Below are 21,526 nucleotides of genomic sequence, written 5' to 3'. Positions count from 1 at the left end.
CTCTTTAATTACCGATACCGATATCAACCGATATATGCAGTCGTGGAATTAACACATTATTATGCCTAATTTGGACAACCAGGTATGGTGAAGATAAGGTACTTTTTAAAAAAATTAGTAAAATAAGATAAATAAATTAAAAACATTTTCTTGAATAAAAAAGAAAGTACAACAATATAAAAACAGTTACATAGAAACTAGTAATGAATGAAAATGAGTAACATTAACTGTTAAAGGTTAGTACTATTAGTGGAGCAGCAGCACGCACAATCATGTGTGCTTACGGACTGTATCCCTTGCAGACTGTATTGATATATGTTGATATATAATGTAGGAACCAGAATATTGATAACAGAAAGAAATGGGGGGAGGGAGGTTTTTTGGGTTGGTGCACTAATTGTAAGTGTATCTTGTGTTTTTTATGTTGATTTAATAAAAAAAAACAAAAAAAAAACGATACCGATAATAAAAAAAACGATACCGATAATTTCCGATGTTACATTTTAACGCATATTTCGGCCGATAATATCGGCAGGCCGATATTATCGGACATCTCTAGTCTCAGTCATTAAAATGTTAAAAATAAGTCAAATTATTATTATTTTTTAAATTTTTTAACGCTTACAGTACATCTCTATATCAACTTCAGGTTTATATGAAGTAAAAAAATAAAAAAAAAAAAATGGTTTTATGCCTTTTTTGTCAAAGACAACTTTGTTTTTATAGTAAAACTGAAATATGCAGTATTTAGTCATTACAACCATAAAAGATCAATAATGCAGGACACCATTGATTTTAATTCACTATTATTCTTTGAGTAATCACAGTGTAAAGATAAATACAATCCCACTAAATATCTTTGGGATCCACTCATAAAGTGATACATTTTTATTAGTTTTTTTTTTTAAACTTTCAACACTTAAGTTACGAGATCAACTTCAGATACATCTGTCAATTTTGCGTTTAAACTATTATTTTGTTTGTTTTATGGTCTTTTGTCAAATAAAACTTTGATGTTTTTATATGGCAACCACACAATATATGCAATATTTTTTCCACATAAAAATTTTTAAAGTAAAGTTTTTGAAGTAATTGGAGCCTTGAAAATAATTAATTATAACTAGAGATGTCCGGCAGGCCGATATTATCGGCCGATATATGCGTTAAAATGTAATGTCGGAAATTATCGTATCGTTTTTTTTTTATTATCTGTATCGTTTTTTTTAAATTTTATTTTATTTTTTATTTTTTTTATTAAATCAACATAAAAAACACAAGATACACTTACAATTAGTGCACCAACCCAAAAAACCTCCCTCCCCCATTCACACTCATTCACACAAAAGGGTTGTTTCTTTCTGTTATTAATATTGTGGTTCCTACATAATATATCAATATATATCAATACAGTCTGCAAGGGATACAGTCCGTAAGCACACATGATTGTGCGTGCTGCTGCTCCACTAATAGTACTAACCTTTAACAGTTAATTTTACTCATTTTCATTAATTACTCGTTTCTATGTAACTGTTTTTATATTGTTTTACTTTCTTTTTTATTCAAGAAAATGTTTTTAATTTAGTCATCTTATTTTATTATTTAAAAAAAAAAGTACCTTATCTTCACCATACCTGGTTGTCCAAATTAGGCATAATAATGTGTTAATTCCACGACTGCATATATCGGTTGATATCGGTATGGGTTGATATCGGTATCGGTAATTAAAGAGTTGGACAATATCGGAATATTGGATATCGGCAAAAAGCCATTATCGGACATCCCTAAAAATAAGTCAAATTATTATTATTTTTTTAATTATTTAACGCTTACAGTACATCTCTATATCAACTTCAGGTTGATATGAAGTAAAATAAATAAATAAATAAATAAATGGTTTTATGCCGTTTTTGTCAAAGACAACTTTGTTTTTTATAGTAAAACTGAAATATGCAGTATTTAGTCATTAGAACCATAAAAGATCAATAATGCAGGACACCATTGATTTTAATTGACTATTATTTTTTGAGTAATCACAGTGTAAAGATAAATACAATCCCACTAAATATCTTTGGGATCCACTCATAAAGTGATACATTTTTATTAGTTGTTTTTTTTAAAACTTTCAACACTTAAGTTACGAGATCAACTTCAGATACATCTGTCAATTTTGCGTTTGAACTATTATTTTGTTTGTTTTATGGCCTTTTGTCAAATAAAACTTTGATGTTTTTATATGGCAACCACACAATATATGCAATATTTTTTCCACATAAAACATTTTCAAGTAAAGTTTTTGAAGTAATTGGAGCCTTGAAAATAATTAATTATAACTAGAGATGTCCGATAATATATATATATATATATATTTACACACACACATATATGTTATGTTATGTTATTTTCATTTATTATGCGTACAATATAAATAGTCATGAAAATAAAGAGAACACATTGAATGAGAAGGTTTGGCCTGCACTCTACTGTGTATGTGTGTGTATGTTACTTTTCATGCAGTAGGCTTTAGGCCCTCCAACACAAGTCAAAAAGTTTGGACACCCCTGCTTTAGATACAAGTCTATATCATTCAAAACTTTGTTTTTTTCTGTGCTGATATCAGTATCGGACTGGAACATCCCTAAGTTGGGTGTATGGATGTTTGGAGCGTACGTACTGGCGTTGAGAAGTGGTGGATGACAGCGATGGAGATGCAGGCGTCACACGAGGCCGTACGTAGCGGCACATTCAGGGCATCGGACACAAACGCCTGGAAACCTCGATCGGCGCAGATTTGGAGGAGAGAGCTGCTGCGGTCACAGCCCACCTGGAGGAGGAGAGAGGAGACAACCTTGTTGGATCTACACAATATTCAACTTGTCCAAAGTATGTTGGATCTACACAATATTCAACATGTCCAAAGTATGTTGGATCTACATAATATTCAACTTCATCAAAGTATGAAGTGTTTGCACAGAAAAATGATATTTTTATGCTAAAAATGCCGCCGCTGGGATCAATAAAGTGACAATTCCAGGTAACACTCACGCTGAAGACCTCCGGGTTGGCAGCCAGATACTTCCCGTTCCCGCAGCCCACGTCGGCCAGCACGCTGCCGGGCGGGAGCGACGACAGGAAGTGGCAAACACGGGGCCAGGGCGAGTGGCGGGTGCTGCTGAAGTGGGAGGCGATGGCGTCGTACACGCGGTGCACGTACTCCGCCTCCAGGCGCGCCGCGTCGCCGCCGCATCGCGGGAGCGAGGGGGGAGGCGTCGCCGAGGGAGCTCCTTGACTGTCGCAGGCGGAGGGGAAAGCTGCGGGAATAAATGAGAGAAGAAGAGAGATTTTAACACAGGAGGACATCTGCTACTTAATATTTGTATCATAATGTATACCTGTGTTAGAATAATTATATAAGTATCATAATATATACCTGGTGTTAGAATAATTATATAAGTATCATAATATATACCTGGTGTTAGAATAATTATATAAGTATCATAATGTATACCTGGTGTTAGAATAATTATATAAGTATTATAATATATACCTGGTGTTAGAATAATTATATAAGTATCATAATATATACCTGGTGTTAGAATAATTATATAAGTATCATAATATATACCTGGTGGTAGAGTAATTATATAAGTATCATAATATATACCTGGTGTTAGAATAATTATATAAGTATCATAATATATACCTGGTGTTAGAATAATTATATAAGTATCATAATGTATACCTGGTGTTAGAATAATTATATAAGTATCATAATATATACCTGGTGTTAGAATAATTATATAAGTATCATAATGTATACCTGGTGTTAGAATAATTATATAAGTATCATAATATATACCTGGTGTTAGAATAATAATATAAGTATCATAATATATACCTGGGGTGTTCCAAAGTGTGGCCTGGGGGCCATTTGCAGCACAAAGCTATTTTTTATACCAGCCTGCGGCAATATTTTCGGTATATTAGATGGAATTTTTACTTTTCAAATGTTTTTGTAATCAGACAATATTTTTAGTATATTAGCTGGAATTTATACCTAAACATTTTTACTTTTCAAATTTTCTTGTAATCAGACAATATTTTCGGTATATTAGATGGAATTTTTACCTAAAAATTGTTACTTTTCAAATTTCAAATTTTCTTGTAATCAGACAATATTTTCGGTATATTAGATGGAATTTTTACCTAAAAATTGTTACTTTTCAAATTTTCTTATAATCAGACAATATTTTCGGTATATTAGATGGAATTTTTACCTAAAAATTTGTACTTTTCAAATTTCCAATTTTCTTGTAATCAGACAATATTTTCGGTATATTAGATGGAATTTTTACCTAAAAATTGTTACTTTTCAAATTTTCTTATAATCAGACAATATTTTCGGTGTATTAGATGGAGTTTTTACCAAAAAATGTTTACTTTTCAAATTTTCTTGCAATCAGACAATATTTTCGGTATATTAGATGGAATTTTTACCTAAAAATTTGTACTTTTCAAATTTCCAATTTTCTTGTAATCTGACAATATTTTCGGTTTATTAGATGGAATTTTTACCTAAAAATTTGTACTTTTCAAATTTCCAATTTTCTTGTAATCTGACAATATTTTCGGTATATTAGATGGAATTTTTACCTAAAAATTTGTACTTTTCGAATTTCACATTTTCTTGTAATCACACAATATTTTCGGTATATTAGATGGAATTTAAACCTAAACATTTTTACTTTTCAAATTTTCTTATAATCAGACAATATTTTCGGTATATTAGATGGAGTTTTTACCTAAAAATGTTTACTTTTCAAATTTTCTTGTAATCAGAGGATATTTTCGGTAAATTAGATGGAATTTTTACCTAAAAATTTTTACTTTTCAAATTTCCAATTTTCTTGTAATCTGACAATATTTTCAGTGTATTAGATGGAATTTTTATCTAAAATTTTTTACTTTTCACATTTTCTTGTAATCAGACAATATTTTCGGTATATTAGATGGAATTTTTACCTAAAAATTTGTACTGTTCAAATTTTAAATTTTCTTGTAATCAGACAATATTTTCGGTATATTAGATGGAATTTTTACCTAAAAATTGTTACTTTTCAAATTTTCTTTTAATCAGACAATATTTTCGGTATATTAAATGGAATTTTTACCTAAAAATTTGTAATTTTAAAATTTCAAATGTTCTTGTAATCAGAAAATATTTTCGGTATATTAGATGGAATTTTTACCTAAAAATTGTTATTTTTCAAATGTTCTTGTAATCACACAATATTTTCGGTTTAGTAGATGGAATTTTTACTTTTCAAATGTTCTTGTAATCAGACAATATTTTTGGTATATTAGATGGAATTTTTACCTAAAAATTTGTACTTTTCAAATTTCACATTTTCTTGTAATCACACAATATTTTCGGTATATTAGATGGAATTTTTACCTAAAAATTTTTACTTTTCAAATGTTCTTGTAATCACACAATATTTTCGGTATATTAGATGGAATTTTTACTTTTCAAATGTTTTTGTAATCAGACAATATTTTCAGTATATTAGATGGAATTTATACCTAAACATTTTTACTTTTCAAATTTTCTTATAATCAGACAATATTTTCGGTGTATTAGATGGAGTTTTTACCTAAAAATGTTTACTTTTAAAATTTTCTTGTAATCAGACAATATTTTCGGTATATTAGATGGAATTTTTACCTAAAAATTGTTACTTTTCACATTTTCTTGTAATCAGACAATATTTTTGGAATATTAGATGGGATTTTTACCTAAAAATTTGTAATTTTAAAATTTCAAATGTTCTTGTAATCAGAAAATATTTTCGGTATATTAGATGGAATTTTTACCTAAAAATTGTTATTTTTCAAATGTTCTTGTAATCACACAATATTTTCGGTTTAGTAGATGGAATTTTTACTTTTCAAATGTTCTTGTAATCAGACAATATTTTTGGTATATTAGATGGAATTTTTACCTAAAAATTTGTACTTTTCAAATTTCACATTTTCTTGTAATCACACAATATTTTCGGTATATTAGATGGAATTTTTACCTAAAAATTTTTACTTTTCAAATGTTCTTGTAATCACACAATATTTTCGGTATATTAGATGGAATTTTTACTTTTCAAATGTTTTTGTAATCAGACAATATTTTCAGTATATTAGATGGAATTTATACCTAAACATTTTTACTTTTCAAATTTTCTTATAATCAGACAATATTTTCGGTGTATTAGATGGAGTTTTTACCTAAAAATGTTTACTTTTAAAATTTTCTTGTAATCAGACAATATTTTCGGTATATTAGATGGAATTTTTACCTAAAAATTGTTACTTTTCACATTTTCTTGTAATCAGACAATATTTTTGGAATATTAGATGGGATTTTTACCTAAAAATTTGTACTTTTCAAATTTCAAATTTTGTTGTAATCAGACAATATTTTCGGTATATTGGATGGAATTTTTACCTAAAAATTGTTACTTTTCAAATGTTCTTGTAATCACACAATATTTTCGGTATATTAGATGGAATTTTTACTTTTCAAATGTTTTTGTAATCAGACAATATTTTCAGTATATTAGATGGAATTTATACCTAAAAATTGTTACTTTTCAAATGTTCTTGTAATCAAGACAAACCAGGGGGTGATCAAGGGTGATGGGTCAAACGCAGAGAATAATTTCGCCACACCTAGTGTGTGTGTGACAATCATTGGTACTTTAACTTTAACCTAATTTTCTAATTATTAAAAAAAAAAAGTATATATAGTTCTGGTTTTGAAGGTGAAAACTACAAAAATGTCCCCCACATGCTCTAATTTACTCGCTAGCTTTGCCAACATGCCATCAATGATTGTGTGAGCATGAAAGAGGTCAGTATGAATATGTGTTACATTTGGAAAACCACCACTTGGTGGGCCAAACAAAATGACTTGGCAAGCCAAATTTGGCCCCCGGTCTGCACACCTGTTCAGAGTAATTGTTCCTCAAACAAAAGGAGGACTATGGGCAAAATAGAAGCAACCCTAAGTGGAAGACAGCCCGACATTGTCAACATGATTGAAAATGAACATTAGTCAGAGGCTCACCACAGGGGCAGGGTCCATGTCGGATCTTACGGAAGGTGAAGGACGTGCGCGTGGCTCTCCTGCTCAAAGTCAACTGCTTGAGAGCGCCCAGGTCACACGTGGTAGGAGCAGTGCATTGTGGGTCGCAGGCCGGCACCGTGTCAGATTTACGAGGAGTGATTCTAGAAAAGAAGACAGCCATTATGGATTTTTCCCAGCATTTTGTCTGGCGTGGAGATGAAATGAAGCCTGAGGGGAAAGAGCGAGCTCACCCGTGTGTCCACAGGTGTCTGCTCTCTCCTTGCATCACCAGCAGGCTGCGTGCTGGCAGACACACCTGCACCACACCACCGTCTGGGTGACGGAACTCCATCACCGTCTGTAAAGTACACACACCGTCACACCTCCACAGCAGTTAACTCTCTGCTCATTCAAGGAGACGTCATCATAGGGCTGGGCTATACGGCTGCAAACTGTATCACGATATACTTTTTTGTACCGGTCCATATTGATAATTATTGATCTTTTTTATCACCTACTTTTCACATTTTCTTGTAATCAGACAATATTTTCGGTATATTAGATGGAATTTTTACCTAAAAATTGTTACTTTTCACATTTTCTTGTAATCAGACAATATTTTTGGTATATAAGATGGAATTTTACCTAAAAATTTGTACTTTTCAAATTTTCATGTAATCAGAAAATATTTTCAATGTATTAGATGGAATTTTTACCTAAGAATTTGTACTTTTCAAATTTCAAATTTTCTTGTAATCAGACAATATTTTTGGTGTATTCAATGGAATTTTTACTTTAAAATTTGTACTTTTCAAATTCAGAATTTTCTTGTAATCAGACAATATTTTCAGTGTATTAGATTGAATTTTTACCTAAAAATTTGTACTTTTCAAATGTCTAATTTTCTTGTAATCAGACAATATTTTCAGTGTATTAGATGGAATTTTTACCTAAAAATTGTTACTTTTCAAATTTACTTGTAATCAGAAAATATTTCCGGTATATTAGATGGAATTTTTACTTAAAAATGTGTACTTTTCAAATTTCTAATTTTCTTGTAATCAGACAATATTTTCGGTATATTAGATGGAATTTTTACCTAAAAATTGTTACTTTTCACATTTTCTTGTAATCACACAATATTTTTGGTATATTAGATGGAATTTTACCTAAAAATTTGTACTTTTCAAATTTTCATGTAATCAGAAAATATTTTCAATGTATTAGATGGAATTTTTACCTAAGAATTTGTACTTTTCAAATTTCTTGTAATCAGACAATATTTTCAGTGTATTAGATTGAATTTTTACCTAAGAATTTGTACTTTTCAAATTTCTAATTTTCTTGTAATCAGACAATATTTTTGGTGTATTCAATGGAATTTTTACTTAAAAATTAGTACTTTTCAAATTTAGTATTTTCTTGTAATCAGACAATATTTTCAGTGTATTAGATTGAATTTTTACCTAAAAATTTGTACTTTTCAAATTTCCAATTTTCTTGTAATCAGACAATATTTTCAGTGTATTAGATGGAATTTTTACCTAAAAATTGTTACTTTTCAAATTTACTTGTAATCAGACAATATTTCCGGTATATTAGATGGAATTTTTACTTAAAAATGTGTACTTTTCAAATTTCTAATTTTCTTGTAATCAGACAATATTTTCGGTATATTAGATGAAATTTTTACCTAAAAATTGTTACTTTTCACATTTTCTTGTAATCACACAATATTTTTGGTATATTAGATGGAATTTTACCTAAAAATTTGTACTTTTTAAATTTTCATGTAATCAGAAAATATTTTCAATGTATTAGATGGAATTTTTACCTAAGAATTTGTACTTTTCAAATTTTCTTGTAATCAGACAATATTTTCAGTGTATTAGATTGAATTTTTACCTAAGAATTTGTACTTTTCAAATTTCTAATTTTCTTGTAATCAGACATTATTTTTGGTGTATTCAATGGAATTTTTACTTCAAAATTTGTACTTTTCACATTTAGAATTTTCTTGTAATCAGACAATATTTTCAGTATATTAGATTGAATTTTTACCTAAAAATTTGTACTTTTCAAATTTCTAATTTTCTTGTAATCAGACAATATTTTCAGTGTATTAGATGGAATTTTTACCTAAAAATTGTTACTTTTCAAATTTACTTGTAATCAGACAATATTTCCGGTATATTAGATGGAATTTTTACTTAAAAATGTGTACTTTTCAAATTTCTAATTTTCTTGTAATCAGACAATATTTTCGGTATATTAGATGGAATTTTTACCTAAAAATTGTTACTTTTCACATTTTCTTGTAATCACACAATATTTTTGGTATATTAGATGGAATTTTACCTAAAAATTTGTACTTTTCAAATTTTCATGTAATTATAAAATATTTTCAATGTATTAGATGGAATTTTTACCTAAGAATTTGTACTTTTCAAATTTCAAATTTTCTTGTAATCAGACAATATTTTCAGTGTATTAGATTGAATTTTTACCTAAGAATTTGTACTTTTCAAATTTCTAATTTTCTTGTAATCAGACAATATTTTTGGTGTATTCAATGGAATTTTTACTTCAAAATTTGTACTTTTCAAATTTAGAATTTTCTTGTAATCAGACAATATTTTCAGTGTATTAGATTGAATTTTTACCTAAAATTTGTACTTTTCAAATTTCAAATTTTCTTGTAATCAGACAATATTTTCAGTGTATTAGATGGAATTTTTACCTAAAAATTGTTACTTTTCAAATTTACTTGTAATCAGAAAATATTTCCGGTATATTAGATGGAATTTTTACTTAAAAATGTGTACTTTTCAAATTTCTAATTTTCTTGTAATCAGACAATATTTTCAGTGTATTAGATGGAATTTTTACCTAAAAATTGTTACTTTTCAAATTTACTTGTAATCAGACAATATTTCCGGTATATTAGATGGAATTTTTACTTAAAAATGTGTACTTTTCAAATTTCTAATTTTCTTGTAATCAGACAATATTTTCGGTATATTAGATGGAATTTTTACCTAAAAATTGTTACTTTTCACATTTTCTTGTAATCACACAATATTTTTGGTATATTAGATGGAATTTTACCTAAAAATTTGTACTTTTCAAATTTTCATGTAATCATAAAATATTTTCAATGTATTAGATGGAATTTTTACCTAAGAATTTGTACTTTTCAAATTTCAAATTTTCTTGTAATCAGACAATATTTTCAGTGTATTAGATTGAATTTTTACCTAAGAATTTGTACTTTTCAAATTTCTAATTTTCTTGTAATCAGACAATATTTTTGGTGTATTCAATGGAATTTTTACTTCAAAATTTGTACTTTTCAAATTTAGAATTTTCTTGTAATCAGACAATATTTTCAGTGTATTAGATTGAATTTTTACCTAAAAATTTGTACTTTTCAAATTTCTAATTTTCTTGTAATCAGACAATATTTTCAGTGTATTAGATGGAATTTTTACCTAAAAATTGTTACTTTTCAAATTTACTTGTAATCAGACAATATTTCCGGTATATTAGATGGAATTTTTACTTAAAAATGTGTACTTTTCAAATTTCTAATTTTCTTGTAATCAGACAATATTTTCAGTGTATTAGATGGAATTTTTACCTAAAAATTGTTACTTTTCAAATTTACTTGTAATCAGACAATATTTCCGGTATATTAGATGGAATTTTTACTTAAAAATGTGTACTTTTCAAATTTCAAATTTTCTTGTAATCAGACAATATTTTCGGTATATTAGATGGAATTTTTACCTAAAAATTGTTACTTTTCACATTTTCTTGTAATCACACAATATTTTTGGTATATTAGATGGAATTTTACCTAAAAATTTGTACTTTTCAAATTTTCATGTAATCAGAAAATATTTTCAATGTATTAGATGGAATTTTTACCTAAGAATTTGTACTTTTCAAATTTCAAATTTTCTTGTAATCAGACAATATTTTCAGTTTATAAGATTGAATTTTTACCTAAGAATTTGTACTTTTCAAATTTCTAATTTTCTTGTAATCAGACAATATTTTTGGTGTATTCAATGGAATTTTTACTTAAAAATTTGTACTTTTCAAATTTAGAATTTTCTTGTAATCAGACAATATTTACAGTGTATTAGATTGAATTTTTACCTAAAAATGTGTACTTTTCAAATTTCTAATTTTCTTGTAATCAGACAATATTTTCAGTGTATTAGATGGAATTTTTACCTAAAAATTGTTACTTTTCAAATTTACTTGTAATCAGACAATATTTCCGGTATATTAGATGGAATTTTTACTTAAAAATGTGTACTTTTCAAATTTCAAATTTTCTTGTAATCAGACAATATTTTCGGTATATTAGATGGAATTTTTACCTAAAAATTGTTACTTTTCACATTTTCTTGTAATCACACAATATTTTTGGTATATTAGATGGAATTTTACCTAAAAATTTGTACTTTTCAAATTTTCATGTAATCAGAAAATATTTTCAATGTATTAGATGGAATTTTTACCTAAGAATTTGTACTTTTCAAATTTCAAATTTTCTTGTAATCAGACAATATTTTCAGTTTATAAGATTGAATTTTTACCTAAGAATTTGTACTTTTCAAATTTCTAATTTTCTTGTAATCAGACAATATTTTTGGTGTATTCAATGGAATTTTTACTTAAAAATTTGTACTTTTCAAATTTAGAATTTTCTTGTAATCAGACAATATTTACAGTGTATTAGATTGAATTTTTACCTAAAAATGTGAACTTTTTAAATTTCTAATTTTCTTGTAATCAGACAATATTTTCAGTGTATTAGATGGAATTTTTACCTAAAAATTGTTACTTTTCAAATTTACTTGTAATCAGACAATATTTCCGGTATATTAGATGGAATTTTTACTTAAAAATGTGTACTTTTCAAATTTCTAATTTTCTTGTAATCAGACAATATTTTCGGTATATTAGATGGAATTTTTACGAAAAAATTTGTATTTTTCAAATTTCAAATTTTCTTGTAATTAGACAATATTTTCGGTGTATCAGATGGAATTTTTACTTTAAAATGTGTACTTTTCAAATTTAAAATGTTCTTGTAATCAGACAATATTTTCGCTATATTAGATGGAATTTTTACCTAAAAATTTGTACTTTTCTAATTTTCTTTTAATCAGACAATATTTTCGGTGTATTAGATGGAATTTTTATATAAAAATTGTTACTTTTCACATTTTCTTGTAATCAGACAATATTTTCGGTATATTAGATGGAATTTTTACTTTTCAAATGTTCTTGTAATCAGACAATATTTACGGTAGGTATATTAGATGGAATTTATACCTAAACATTTTACATTTTCGGTATATCAGGGAGGTGTAGTGGATTTTATAGACTAGGCTCAGTGCAAGTTGTTTAACTCTGTCCTCCACCTTGAGCCAGCCCACTTTAGAGAAGTGGGTAGGAGTGAGGTGGGATCTGGGGTGGAGGTCTAGAAGTAACCTGACTAGCTTGTTCTGAGATGTTTGGAGTTTAGATTTGAGGGTTTTGGAGGTGCTAGGGTACCAGGAGGTGCATGCGTAATCGAAAAAGGGTTGAACGAGAGTTCCCGCCAGAATCCTCAAGGTGCTTTTGTTGACCAGAGAGGAGATTCTGTAGAGAAATCTCGTTCGTTGGTTAACCTTTTTGATTACCTTGGTTGCCATTTTATCACAGGAAAGGTTAGCCTCTAGAATGGAACCTAGGTAGGTGACCTCATCTTTCCTGGTGATAACAATGTCACCCACTTTTATGGTGAAGTCATTGACTTTCTTGAGGTTGATGTGGGACCCAAACAGGATGGATTCTGTTTTACCCAAGTGTATGGATAGCATAGATACTGGGGTTCAATCCCCACCTTCTACCATCCTAGTCACGTCCGTTGTGTCCTTGGGCAAGACACTTCACCCTTGCTCCTGATGGCTGCTGGTTAGCGCCTTGCATGGCAGCTCCCGCCATCAGTGTGTGAATGTGTGTGTGAATGGGTGAATGTGGAAATAGTGTCAAAGCGCTTTGAGTACCCTAGTAGGTAGAAAAGCGCTATACAAGTACAACCCATTTATCATTATATGTAAGAAATGCTTCATAAAGTGTAAGAAAATAGTGTAAAGTGTGAAAATGTAAACAGAGAAACCTGAGAAGAACTATTTTCTGCAGGTTTAGTGAATGTTGTCTATCTGTGTTGGCCCTGCGTGAGGTGGCGACTTGTCCAGGGTGTACCCCGCCTTCCGCCCGAATGCAGCTGAGATAGGCTCCAGCACCCCCCGCCACCCCAAAAGGGACAAGCGGTAGAAAAGGATTGGATAGTGGCAGGAAGTCACAGCTGTGCTCTAAAGGATGAGCACGTAAAATAATCCACCGTGGGGCCAAGGAAAGTTGTGAGTGCCAGCACTTAGATGAAGAAGGTGAGAAACACTATTGAATTCAAGAAACTAGTGGCAAAGCATCACGGTGGCGTCCGCGCGTACGTACAGAGGTGCACAAAACTTATTTAAACTTAAGTTGAATCAAAATGACCCCTTAAAACTGAAAACGACCTGGTAGGAAATACACCAAATTATACAACAAGTGGAATATTAAAAATAAAGTGATACCTTTGCCCCCAGGCTGAGTGACAGGATGGTGTCCTCGAAGGCCGAGTGTGTGTCCACGTGAGGAGGAATACCTACGAGTGGGACAACAAACTTATTTTAGTCTAGTGTGCATGCAGGTTTCTGTATGGAGGGACAAAATACATCTTGAAATCATTACTAATGTATTTAAAGTAATAGTACATTTAATTACTACAATATTTAAGTCATCGTTATTTCACAATGTCATTATTTTATGATTTATGATTTATTATTTAACTGATTCGTGAAGCTGCTTGTCAGCACGTCATGAATTGATGTGAGTGGGCGGGTCCTAACACCTGATTGGTTACCTGTCACCTGTCGACCAGAGAAGCAGAAAAGTACTGGTTGATTTTTTGGCAGTAAAAGTGAGTAAATAACTAACTAAAAAGTCCTCAGCCGCCATGTTTTCAAAGCAATCATTGGACTAGATTCCTGTTAGCCCCGCCCACTAACTTTGATGGCTGTTTGACAGGTCAAATAATTCATGCAAGCACTGACGCACACGTTTATTAAATAATTCAATAAAACACCAAATTAAATTGTGAAATAATTAAGTAAATTATTAAGGGTATAATTCAATAAATTAATAATAATCAAATTAATGGTTATTTAAATATTGAAATAATTATACAACTGTTTTTTTTTATGCATTTGTTTATTGTATTTTTGACATGTACAGTCCAGGAAAGCTTATCTGTTTTTATCCCAGTGCTTTCATGCTTTTATTTCTATTTTTATCTATGTTTCTGTTTTATCTAGTGTGTGTCATGATTTCATTTCTATTTAAATTTTTTATTATATATTCTTACTTTCTATTTTTATTTTTATACTTTGTAGCACTTTGAGATTTTAACAAATGTAATTAATTATTATTATTATTAATACAATTAAATGTTTTTTTTTCCCCTAACAAGAAACCCACAAAATTTGTATGTATAAAATAAAATAAAAATATACACACACAACAAAAACTAAACATGCACCAGTCAAATAATATTATATTATTAATAAAATATTGACATTAATGCCACAGGCAACTGCACTTATAATAACATTTATTTTAAAATAAATAAAGGTGTGATTTTTTAAAAATTTGATCTGTAGATATGTCATATTTTGGTAATTATTAAATCATTTATTTAGTTAATATTTGTGAGGGCTGACATGAATCCACCCCAGCAACATGCACATTACGGAAAAGCTGTGCTGCCACCTTGTGGTACAAAAAAAGAATGCATACATTACAATATCCTGATTGATTTGAGCTGTATTAATTTACAGGAGTACAATTGTGCAAAAACAAACCTTGTCCGCACTCATACTGGTTTACAGTCAGCTGGTCGGGCATGGACTTGATGTGGCCTTTGTCCAGACACCTTTCCAGGACGGGGAGACATTCCGCAGGCAGACCTGGATGCACAAAAACACATGCTCGATTTAAAAGTAGGAGTAAATGCAACTTATAATTACATTTAAAAAATAAGAGGTCACCTGCAGATAACGGCTTGTCTTTGTCCACGTTGTTGTTGTCGTAGCGGAACTCAAAGCCGTAATGTTGGACTCTTCTGTGCTTCAGGGCTTTCTGGGCTACAGTAACAGACGTTGCTATAGTTATTATCTATTGTGCTCGAGTTGTACTTTTCGTTTTTGCGCAAAGGCACACAACTTGTTATCTTCCACGGCAAGTTGTCTCGCGGCAGCAGTTTCTGTCTTCCAGCCCGCTAAAACCGCCACGGACGGACTTCAAGTACCTCGACGAAGATAAGACGACGGCACGCGGACAGAGCAGAGCCAGGGCGAAATCTCGAGCTCAAGCACATTTGCATGCTGAATAATCACGTATTGTGATACTGGGGTGTCCCCTCCCCCTAGAAGGGTGATGTTAACTAGGGAACTCCCGAATAAATAGAGGAGCGCGTGGGACTGCCCCTCAGAGCGTGGTGGGAGACTGTAACTGAGTGTGCAGCCCCAAACGTTTCTCCTCATGAGCTAAATTGAACTATGTCCTTGCTTCTTGTCTCGTTTAACAGATAGTTCGGGGTTTGAACCTGACAGTCTATTAGTGTCATAACCACTGTTTTTTCTTGCCCCGATGTAGGATCTGAGCCGAGGATGTCGTTGTGGCTTGTGCAGCCCTTTGAGACACTCGTGATTTAGGGCTATATGAGTAAAACACTGATTGATTGATTGATCTTTGTCTTTTAGCAAAAGTAAAACCGTTTTTATCTTTTACCTTTTTGAACAAGACGTGCATGCGTTTATTTCAAGTCGCCTGGACTACAGCAATGCACTTTATGCTGGTATTAGCCAAAAAGCTCTCTACTGGTTGCAGTTAGTCCAGAACGCGCCTTATATATGAAAAAAGATTAAAAATTAGAGCATTCATCTGCAGTGCGCCTTATAATCCGGTGCGCTCTATGGTCCGGAAAATACGTTACTTACCGGTGACGTCACCATTAGTGGACGACCAGTCAATGGCAGCAAGCAGCCGATCTTCTTCCTCTGGAGAAACAAAGTCTTCTACCAGCGCTAACCCTGCTGGCAGGGAGACACCTGCCTGTTGCTCACACGGAACTGTAAGCACACACGTATTCAATACAACCGCTTTGTCGTGCAGGCTTTTAGGCAGGCATCTTTCCAGGTACCTGATTCCACGTAGCTGAGATACAGCGTCACGCTATTATCGCCACACTGCACTTTCTGCCCGTTCAGGTGGGCGTGAGCCTTCCGAGAACTCTCCTCGGATCTGCGGAGACGGCAGAGGTTTTTAAAACTTGCAGATGTGGTGTTAGTCGTGAATATCAAGTACCCGTATGTGACAAAAGCGTAGGGCTTGTGAGGGGGCATGAGGAGGGTCTCCACTTCTCCCATCTGTTGGAGCAGAGCAGACACTTCTTCCCTGCTGACACCATTCCCCAAGCCGCCATTTGCCACCACCAGACTCTGGAGAAGAGACGGCGGTTTATTATATTATTAAATATCATATTTCTCTTTGAGCTGTGTGCTAACAGTGAGCCTAATAGGCCAGTAGGGGCAAAGTGCCAACAGGACGTCTTATTGTTATAGGCCAGGGGTGTCAAACTTGTTTTCATCGAGGGTCACTTATATAAGAATATAAAAGTATTCATTATATTATTGCCTATCTTTGATTTTTGTACGTACAAAGTGATGGATAACTTGCTTTGAAATCGTAAGTCAAGGTGACAAGCAGATATTTAAGTATTTGTTATTTTTTACAAACTATCATACTGTTTATAATAATTAGGGGTGCTAAAAAAAATATTTTATAACATTTGAAAACCTTTTGTTTTTTTTAAATCAAATGTGTTTTTTTTCAAAAATCCATTTTTTTTTTTTTTCAAAAATCAAACGTTTTTTTTTTCAAAAATGTAATATTTTTTTCAAAAATCAAATGTTTTTTTTTTCAAAAATCAATTTATTTTTTTTTCAAAATTAAAATTATTATTTTTTGACTAACTAATAAAAAATAAAAATACATTTCTAGGCCATCTCTGTGCTTACTTGGTGTCATAGGTCAGCAACCAAAAGGAGGTTTTGTTAAGGTGTTTGTGGAGGGAGATGTAGCCAGCGCTGCCTGCAGGAGCAAAAGTCACCGCCTCTGTCCATGGTGCCGAGGACAGAGCTCCATCTGACGGGAGCGTGGCAGTGCTGACGGCGAGACACAGCTGGCAGGTGATTAGATTTCACAGGTGGTACGTGTTAATCTAATCATCCGTTGTCTTTTAACAGTAAGCGGCCGGGAGCAGGAGGGGAGAGAGGATACAGACGTGACTGAAAAGTCACGTTCTACTAGGAGAGAAAACTTTTGTTGACAACATTATCATCAAAAACCTTGTTAAACCTGCACGCTTGGCTCCGGTGCCGTGTCTGACAGTGGGGCCGTTAGGAAGCGACTTCCACAGTGTTATTATACCAAATAATACATTGCAAAAATCAGTTTGAATCGAGAATCGTGTTGAATCGAGTATCGATTATGAATCAAATCCTCACCCGAAGAATAAGAATCGAATGGCGAGGTGCAAAAAGATTCACACCAATAACAATTGAATATTTGTATATATATATACAATTTTAAAACATATGAAATGTCATGTATTACATACATTTTTTTCTGTCCAAATGGAAACAATGAAAACATTTAGCAAGAGACATGAAGTATCCACATTATTCCCAAGCTTTCGCCGGCCACATTAAATGACGTGTCGGGCTTCGAGTTTGACACTTGTGTAAGTTTTATTTTTATTTTTTTAAATAATGTGTATTGATAGCACATGTTTGTACGTCGACAATAGTTGAAAATAGTTTGAGAAGTTAAGATATATTTACTGCTCTGCCCTGCGCAGTGGCTATACAGTATTATGCAAGTCTAAATTTAGTCTAGCTTCAAGTAACAATATTCAAATACTAACAATGTTGGGTAAGACAGAATTTGGTTTTATTCTGAATCCAGTGAAACAGATTGGTGGTTTTAGCTGATATAAAGACTTTCAGGTGCTTATATATGTTTATGTTGAAGTATTTGGCAGACGCTTTTATCCAAAGCAACATACATAAAAAATACATATAAAACAATGACTGTAAACATGATCATTTAAGGGAAGAATGTAATACAAAATATCAATACAAAGTGTCAAGACAGAATAAACTCTGCTGCTGCAGCAACAGAGATACAGTCTATAAGATATATAGATATCTAATGTATTCATACATTGTTTATGTAGGATATACGCATGTGTATATAACCTAATCATATTGTTTCTTCAACTTCAAAATAGCTGACCGTCTTTTCCCCCTTCTCTGGGATTATATTCCCAGTTTTGATCTGGGACGTCTGGTCACTTATAGCAGTGGTTCTCAAATGGGGGTACGCGTACCCCTGGGGGTACTTGAAGGTATGCCAAGGGGTACATGAGATTTTTTTTAAATGTCTGTCAAAAAGAACTGTGAAAAGAAATGCAACAATGCAATATTCAGTGTTGACAGCTAGATTTTTTGTGGACATGTTCCATAAATATTGATGTTAGAGATTTCTTTTTTTGTTAAGAAATGTTTACAATTAAGTTCATGAATCCAGATGGATCTCTATGACAATCCCCAAAGAGGGCACTTTAAGTTGATGATTACTTCTATGTGTAGAAATCTTTATTTATAATTGAATCACTTGTTTATTTTTTAACAAGTTTTTAGTTATTTTTATATCTTTTTTTCCAAATAGTTCAAGAAAGACCACTACAAATGAGCAATATTTGCACTGTTATACAATTTAATAAATCAGAAACTGATGACATAGTGCTGTATTTCACTTCTTTATCTCTTTTTTTCAACCAAAAATGCTTTGCTCTGATTAGGGGGTACTTGAATTAAAAAAATGTTCACAGGGGGTACATCACTGAAAAAAGGTTGAGAACCACTGACTTATAGCATATAAGAATATTCTATTACTGTTAAGCAAACTATGAATAATAAAACATGTGTCCTTTATCATAGCTACACGTATGACAAAAAAACTGTGTGAAAATCAGTGGTATTCAGTGAGGTAAGATGAATTAAATGCGCTGACAGTTCATTACTCCTGCCAAATGAATTGCACTCAGTGGAGCGCATCACCACTCCAAGATGGCGGCCCCGCGTCTCGTCAGCGCCAGTAGGCAGTAGCGCTCCATGCTGCGCCTACTTAGAAGATGTCTATGGCTACAACTAGCTAGCTTGAAATTGCCCCCACTAAGATGGCCGCCGTGCAGGCACGTCACTTAGCATGGCTGCTACAACTAGCTATTTTAGCGATGCATTAAAGTCAATCCTCAAATGTAGCTACTTGACAGTGATTTATTTAACCAGCTACAAACAAAACACGCCAGACTTTGCGTAAGCTTTTTGACAACATTGTATCTTTCCAGTTTGTTTGAGTTCAATGCGATGTGAACAATAACAACACAGAAGCTGTGACAACTTCTTCTTGGGGGGGAAAAATGTTCTTATTTTACCTGAGTTGGCTTCGACGTCGTGCTTATTCCTTCGTGTTTCAACAAAGTGTGGCTTGATTTTGTCTGTTTGCGCAGAAGTTTCTTGTCGTTTTTACTCCTTCTCTCAGCCCTCAGACTGCTTTCCACATCGGCGTCCATGGTGCGTCACTGTCATTTGGTCCGTGGGAAACGTCGAGTAGAGAAGGAAGGTTCCTCCTGCGCAATAATACTCTTCAATATTTTTATCATTTGGATTAAATTAATATTTCCATACATTGTTTTGTCAACTTTATCAATTTATTTATGTATTCGTTATTACTATATACGCTTTTTTACAATTAGACCTCTTTATCATTGAACTTAAAAGTTACATATATAAATAAGCAAATACAATAGTTATGGGCCTGCTGCAATGCAAGCAGCCCATATTATTATTGCTCGTACTTCAGCTTTTATTATTACAGCGTTGCACGTTTCTCTTACGATGAATACGAGACGAACCGGCTAACGAACATGAGGGGCCGTTAGGGACATTATTCAGAATGACCTCTTATACACACTACTGAAACACTCTTATACACACTACTGAAACACTCTTATACACACTACTGAAACACTCTTACACACACTACTGAAACACTCATATACACACTACTGAAACACTCTTATACACACTACTGAAACACTCTTATACACACTACTGAAACACTCTTATACACACTACTGAAACACTCGTATACACACTACTGAAACACTCTTATACACACTACTGAAACACTCTTATACACACTACTGAAACACTCGTATACACACTACTGAAACACTCTTATACACACTACTGAAACACTCTTATACACTCTACTGAAACACTCATATACACACTACTGAAACACTGTTATACACTCTACTGAAACACTCATATACACACTACTGAAACACTGTTATACACACTACTGAAACACTCTTATACACACTACTGAAACACTCTTATACACACTACTGAAACACTCATATACACACTACTGAAACACTGTTATACACACTACTGAAACACTCTTATACACACTACTGAAACACTCTTATACACACTACTGAAACACTCACACACACACTACTGAAACACTCTTATACACACTACTGAAACACTCGTATACACACTACTGAAACACTCTTATACACACTACTGAAACACTCTTATACACTCTACTGAAACACTCATATACACACTACTGAAACACTGTTATACACACTACTGAAACACTCTTATACACACTACTGAAACACTCTTATACACACTACTGAAACACTCATATACACACTACTGAAACACTGTTATACACACTACTGAAACACTCTTATACACACTACTGAAACACTCATATACACACTACTGAAACACTGTTATACACACTACTGAAACACTCATATACACACTACTGAAACACTGTTATACACACTACTGAAACACTGTTATACACACTACTGAAACACTCTTATACACACTACTGAAACACTCTTATACACACTACTGAAACACTCTTATACACACTACTGAAACACTCGTATACACACTACTGAAACACTCGTATACACACTACTGAAACACTCTTATACACACTACTGAAACACTCTTATACACACTACTGAAACACTCTTATACACACTACTGAAATGCTCTCACATAAACAACTGAAATGTTTTTCTCTCACACACACTACTGAAATACTCTTATACACACTACTGAAACACTCTTATACACACTA

The 21,526-nt window shown here is 32.1% G+C and overlaps 1 protein-coding gene across 1 annotated transcript in view; it reads right to left on the bottom strand.

The window, feature by feature from the left end:
- The window catches only part of LOC133663713 (alkylated DNA repair protein alkB homolog 8-like), a 21,102-nt gene extending 1,149 nt beyond the window's left edge, over positions 1-19,953 (bottom strand). Inside the window, exons 1-11 of the mRNA XM_062068396.1 lie at positions 19,785-19,953; positions 16,589-16,722; positions 16,425-16,525; positions 16,222-16,353; positions 15,271-15,366; positions 15,085-15,189; positions 13,759-13,829; positions 7,369-7,475; positions 7,118-7,278; positions 3,043-3,308; positions 2,672-2,821 (exon numbers count right to left, since the gene is read on the bottom strand). Of these exons, the coding sequence (XP_061924380.1) occupies positions 2,672-2,821; positions 3,043-3,308; positions 7,118-7,278; positions 7,369-7,475; positions 13,759-13,829; positions 15,085-15,189; positions 15,271-15,366; positions 16,222-16,353; positions 16,425-16,525; positions 16,589-16,722; positions 19,785-19,922 (1,461 nt within the window). The 5' untranslated portion in view covers positions 19,923-19,953. The remainder of the gene's footprint in view (positions 1-2,671; positions 2,822-3,042; positions 3,309-7,117; positions 7,279-7,368; positions 7,476-13,758; positions 13,830-15,084; positions 15,190-15,270; positions 15,367-16,221; positions 16,354-16,424; positions 16,526-16,588; positions 16,723-19,784) is intronic.
- Positions 19,954-21,526: the final 1,573 nt, after the last annotated feature.

The sequence above is a fragment of the Entelurus aequoreus genome, linkage group LG13 (genome assembly GCF_033978785.1).
Source record: "Entelurus aequoreus isolate RoL-2023_Sb linkage group LG13, RoL_Eaeq_v1.1, whole genome shotgun sequence".
Taxonomy (NCBI): domain Eukaryota; kingdom Metazoa; phylum Chordata; class Actinopteri; order Syngnathiformes; family Syngnathidae; genus Entelurus; species Entelurus aequoreus.
The sequence above is the reverse complement of the archived record's forward strand: the minus strand, read 5'-3'. Positions and strand labels throughout refer to the sequence as shown.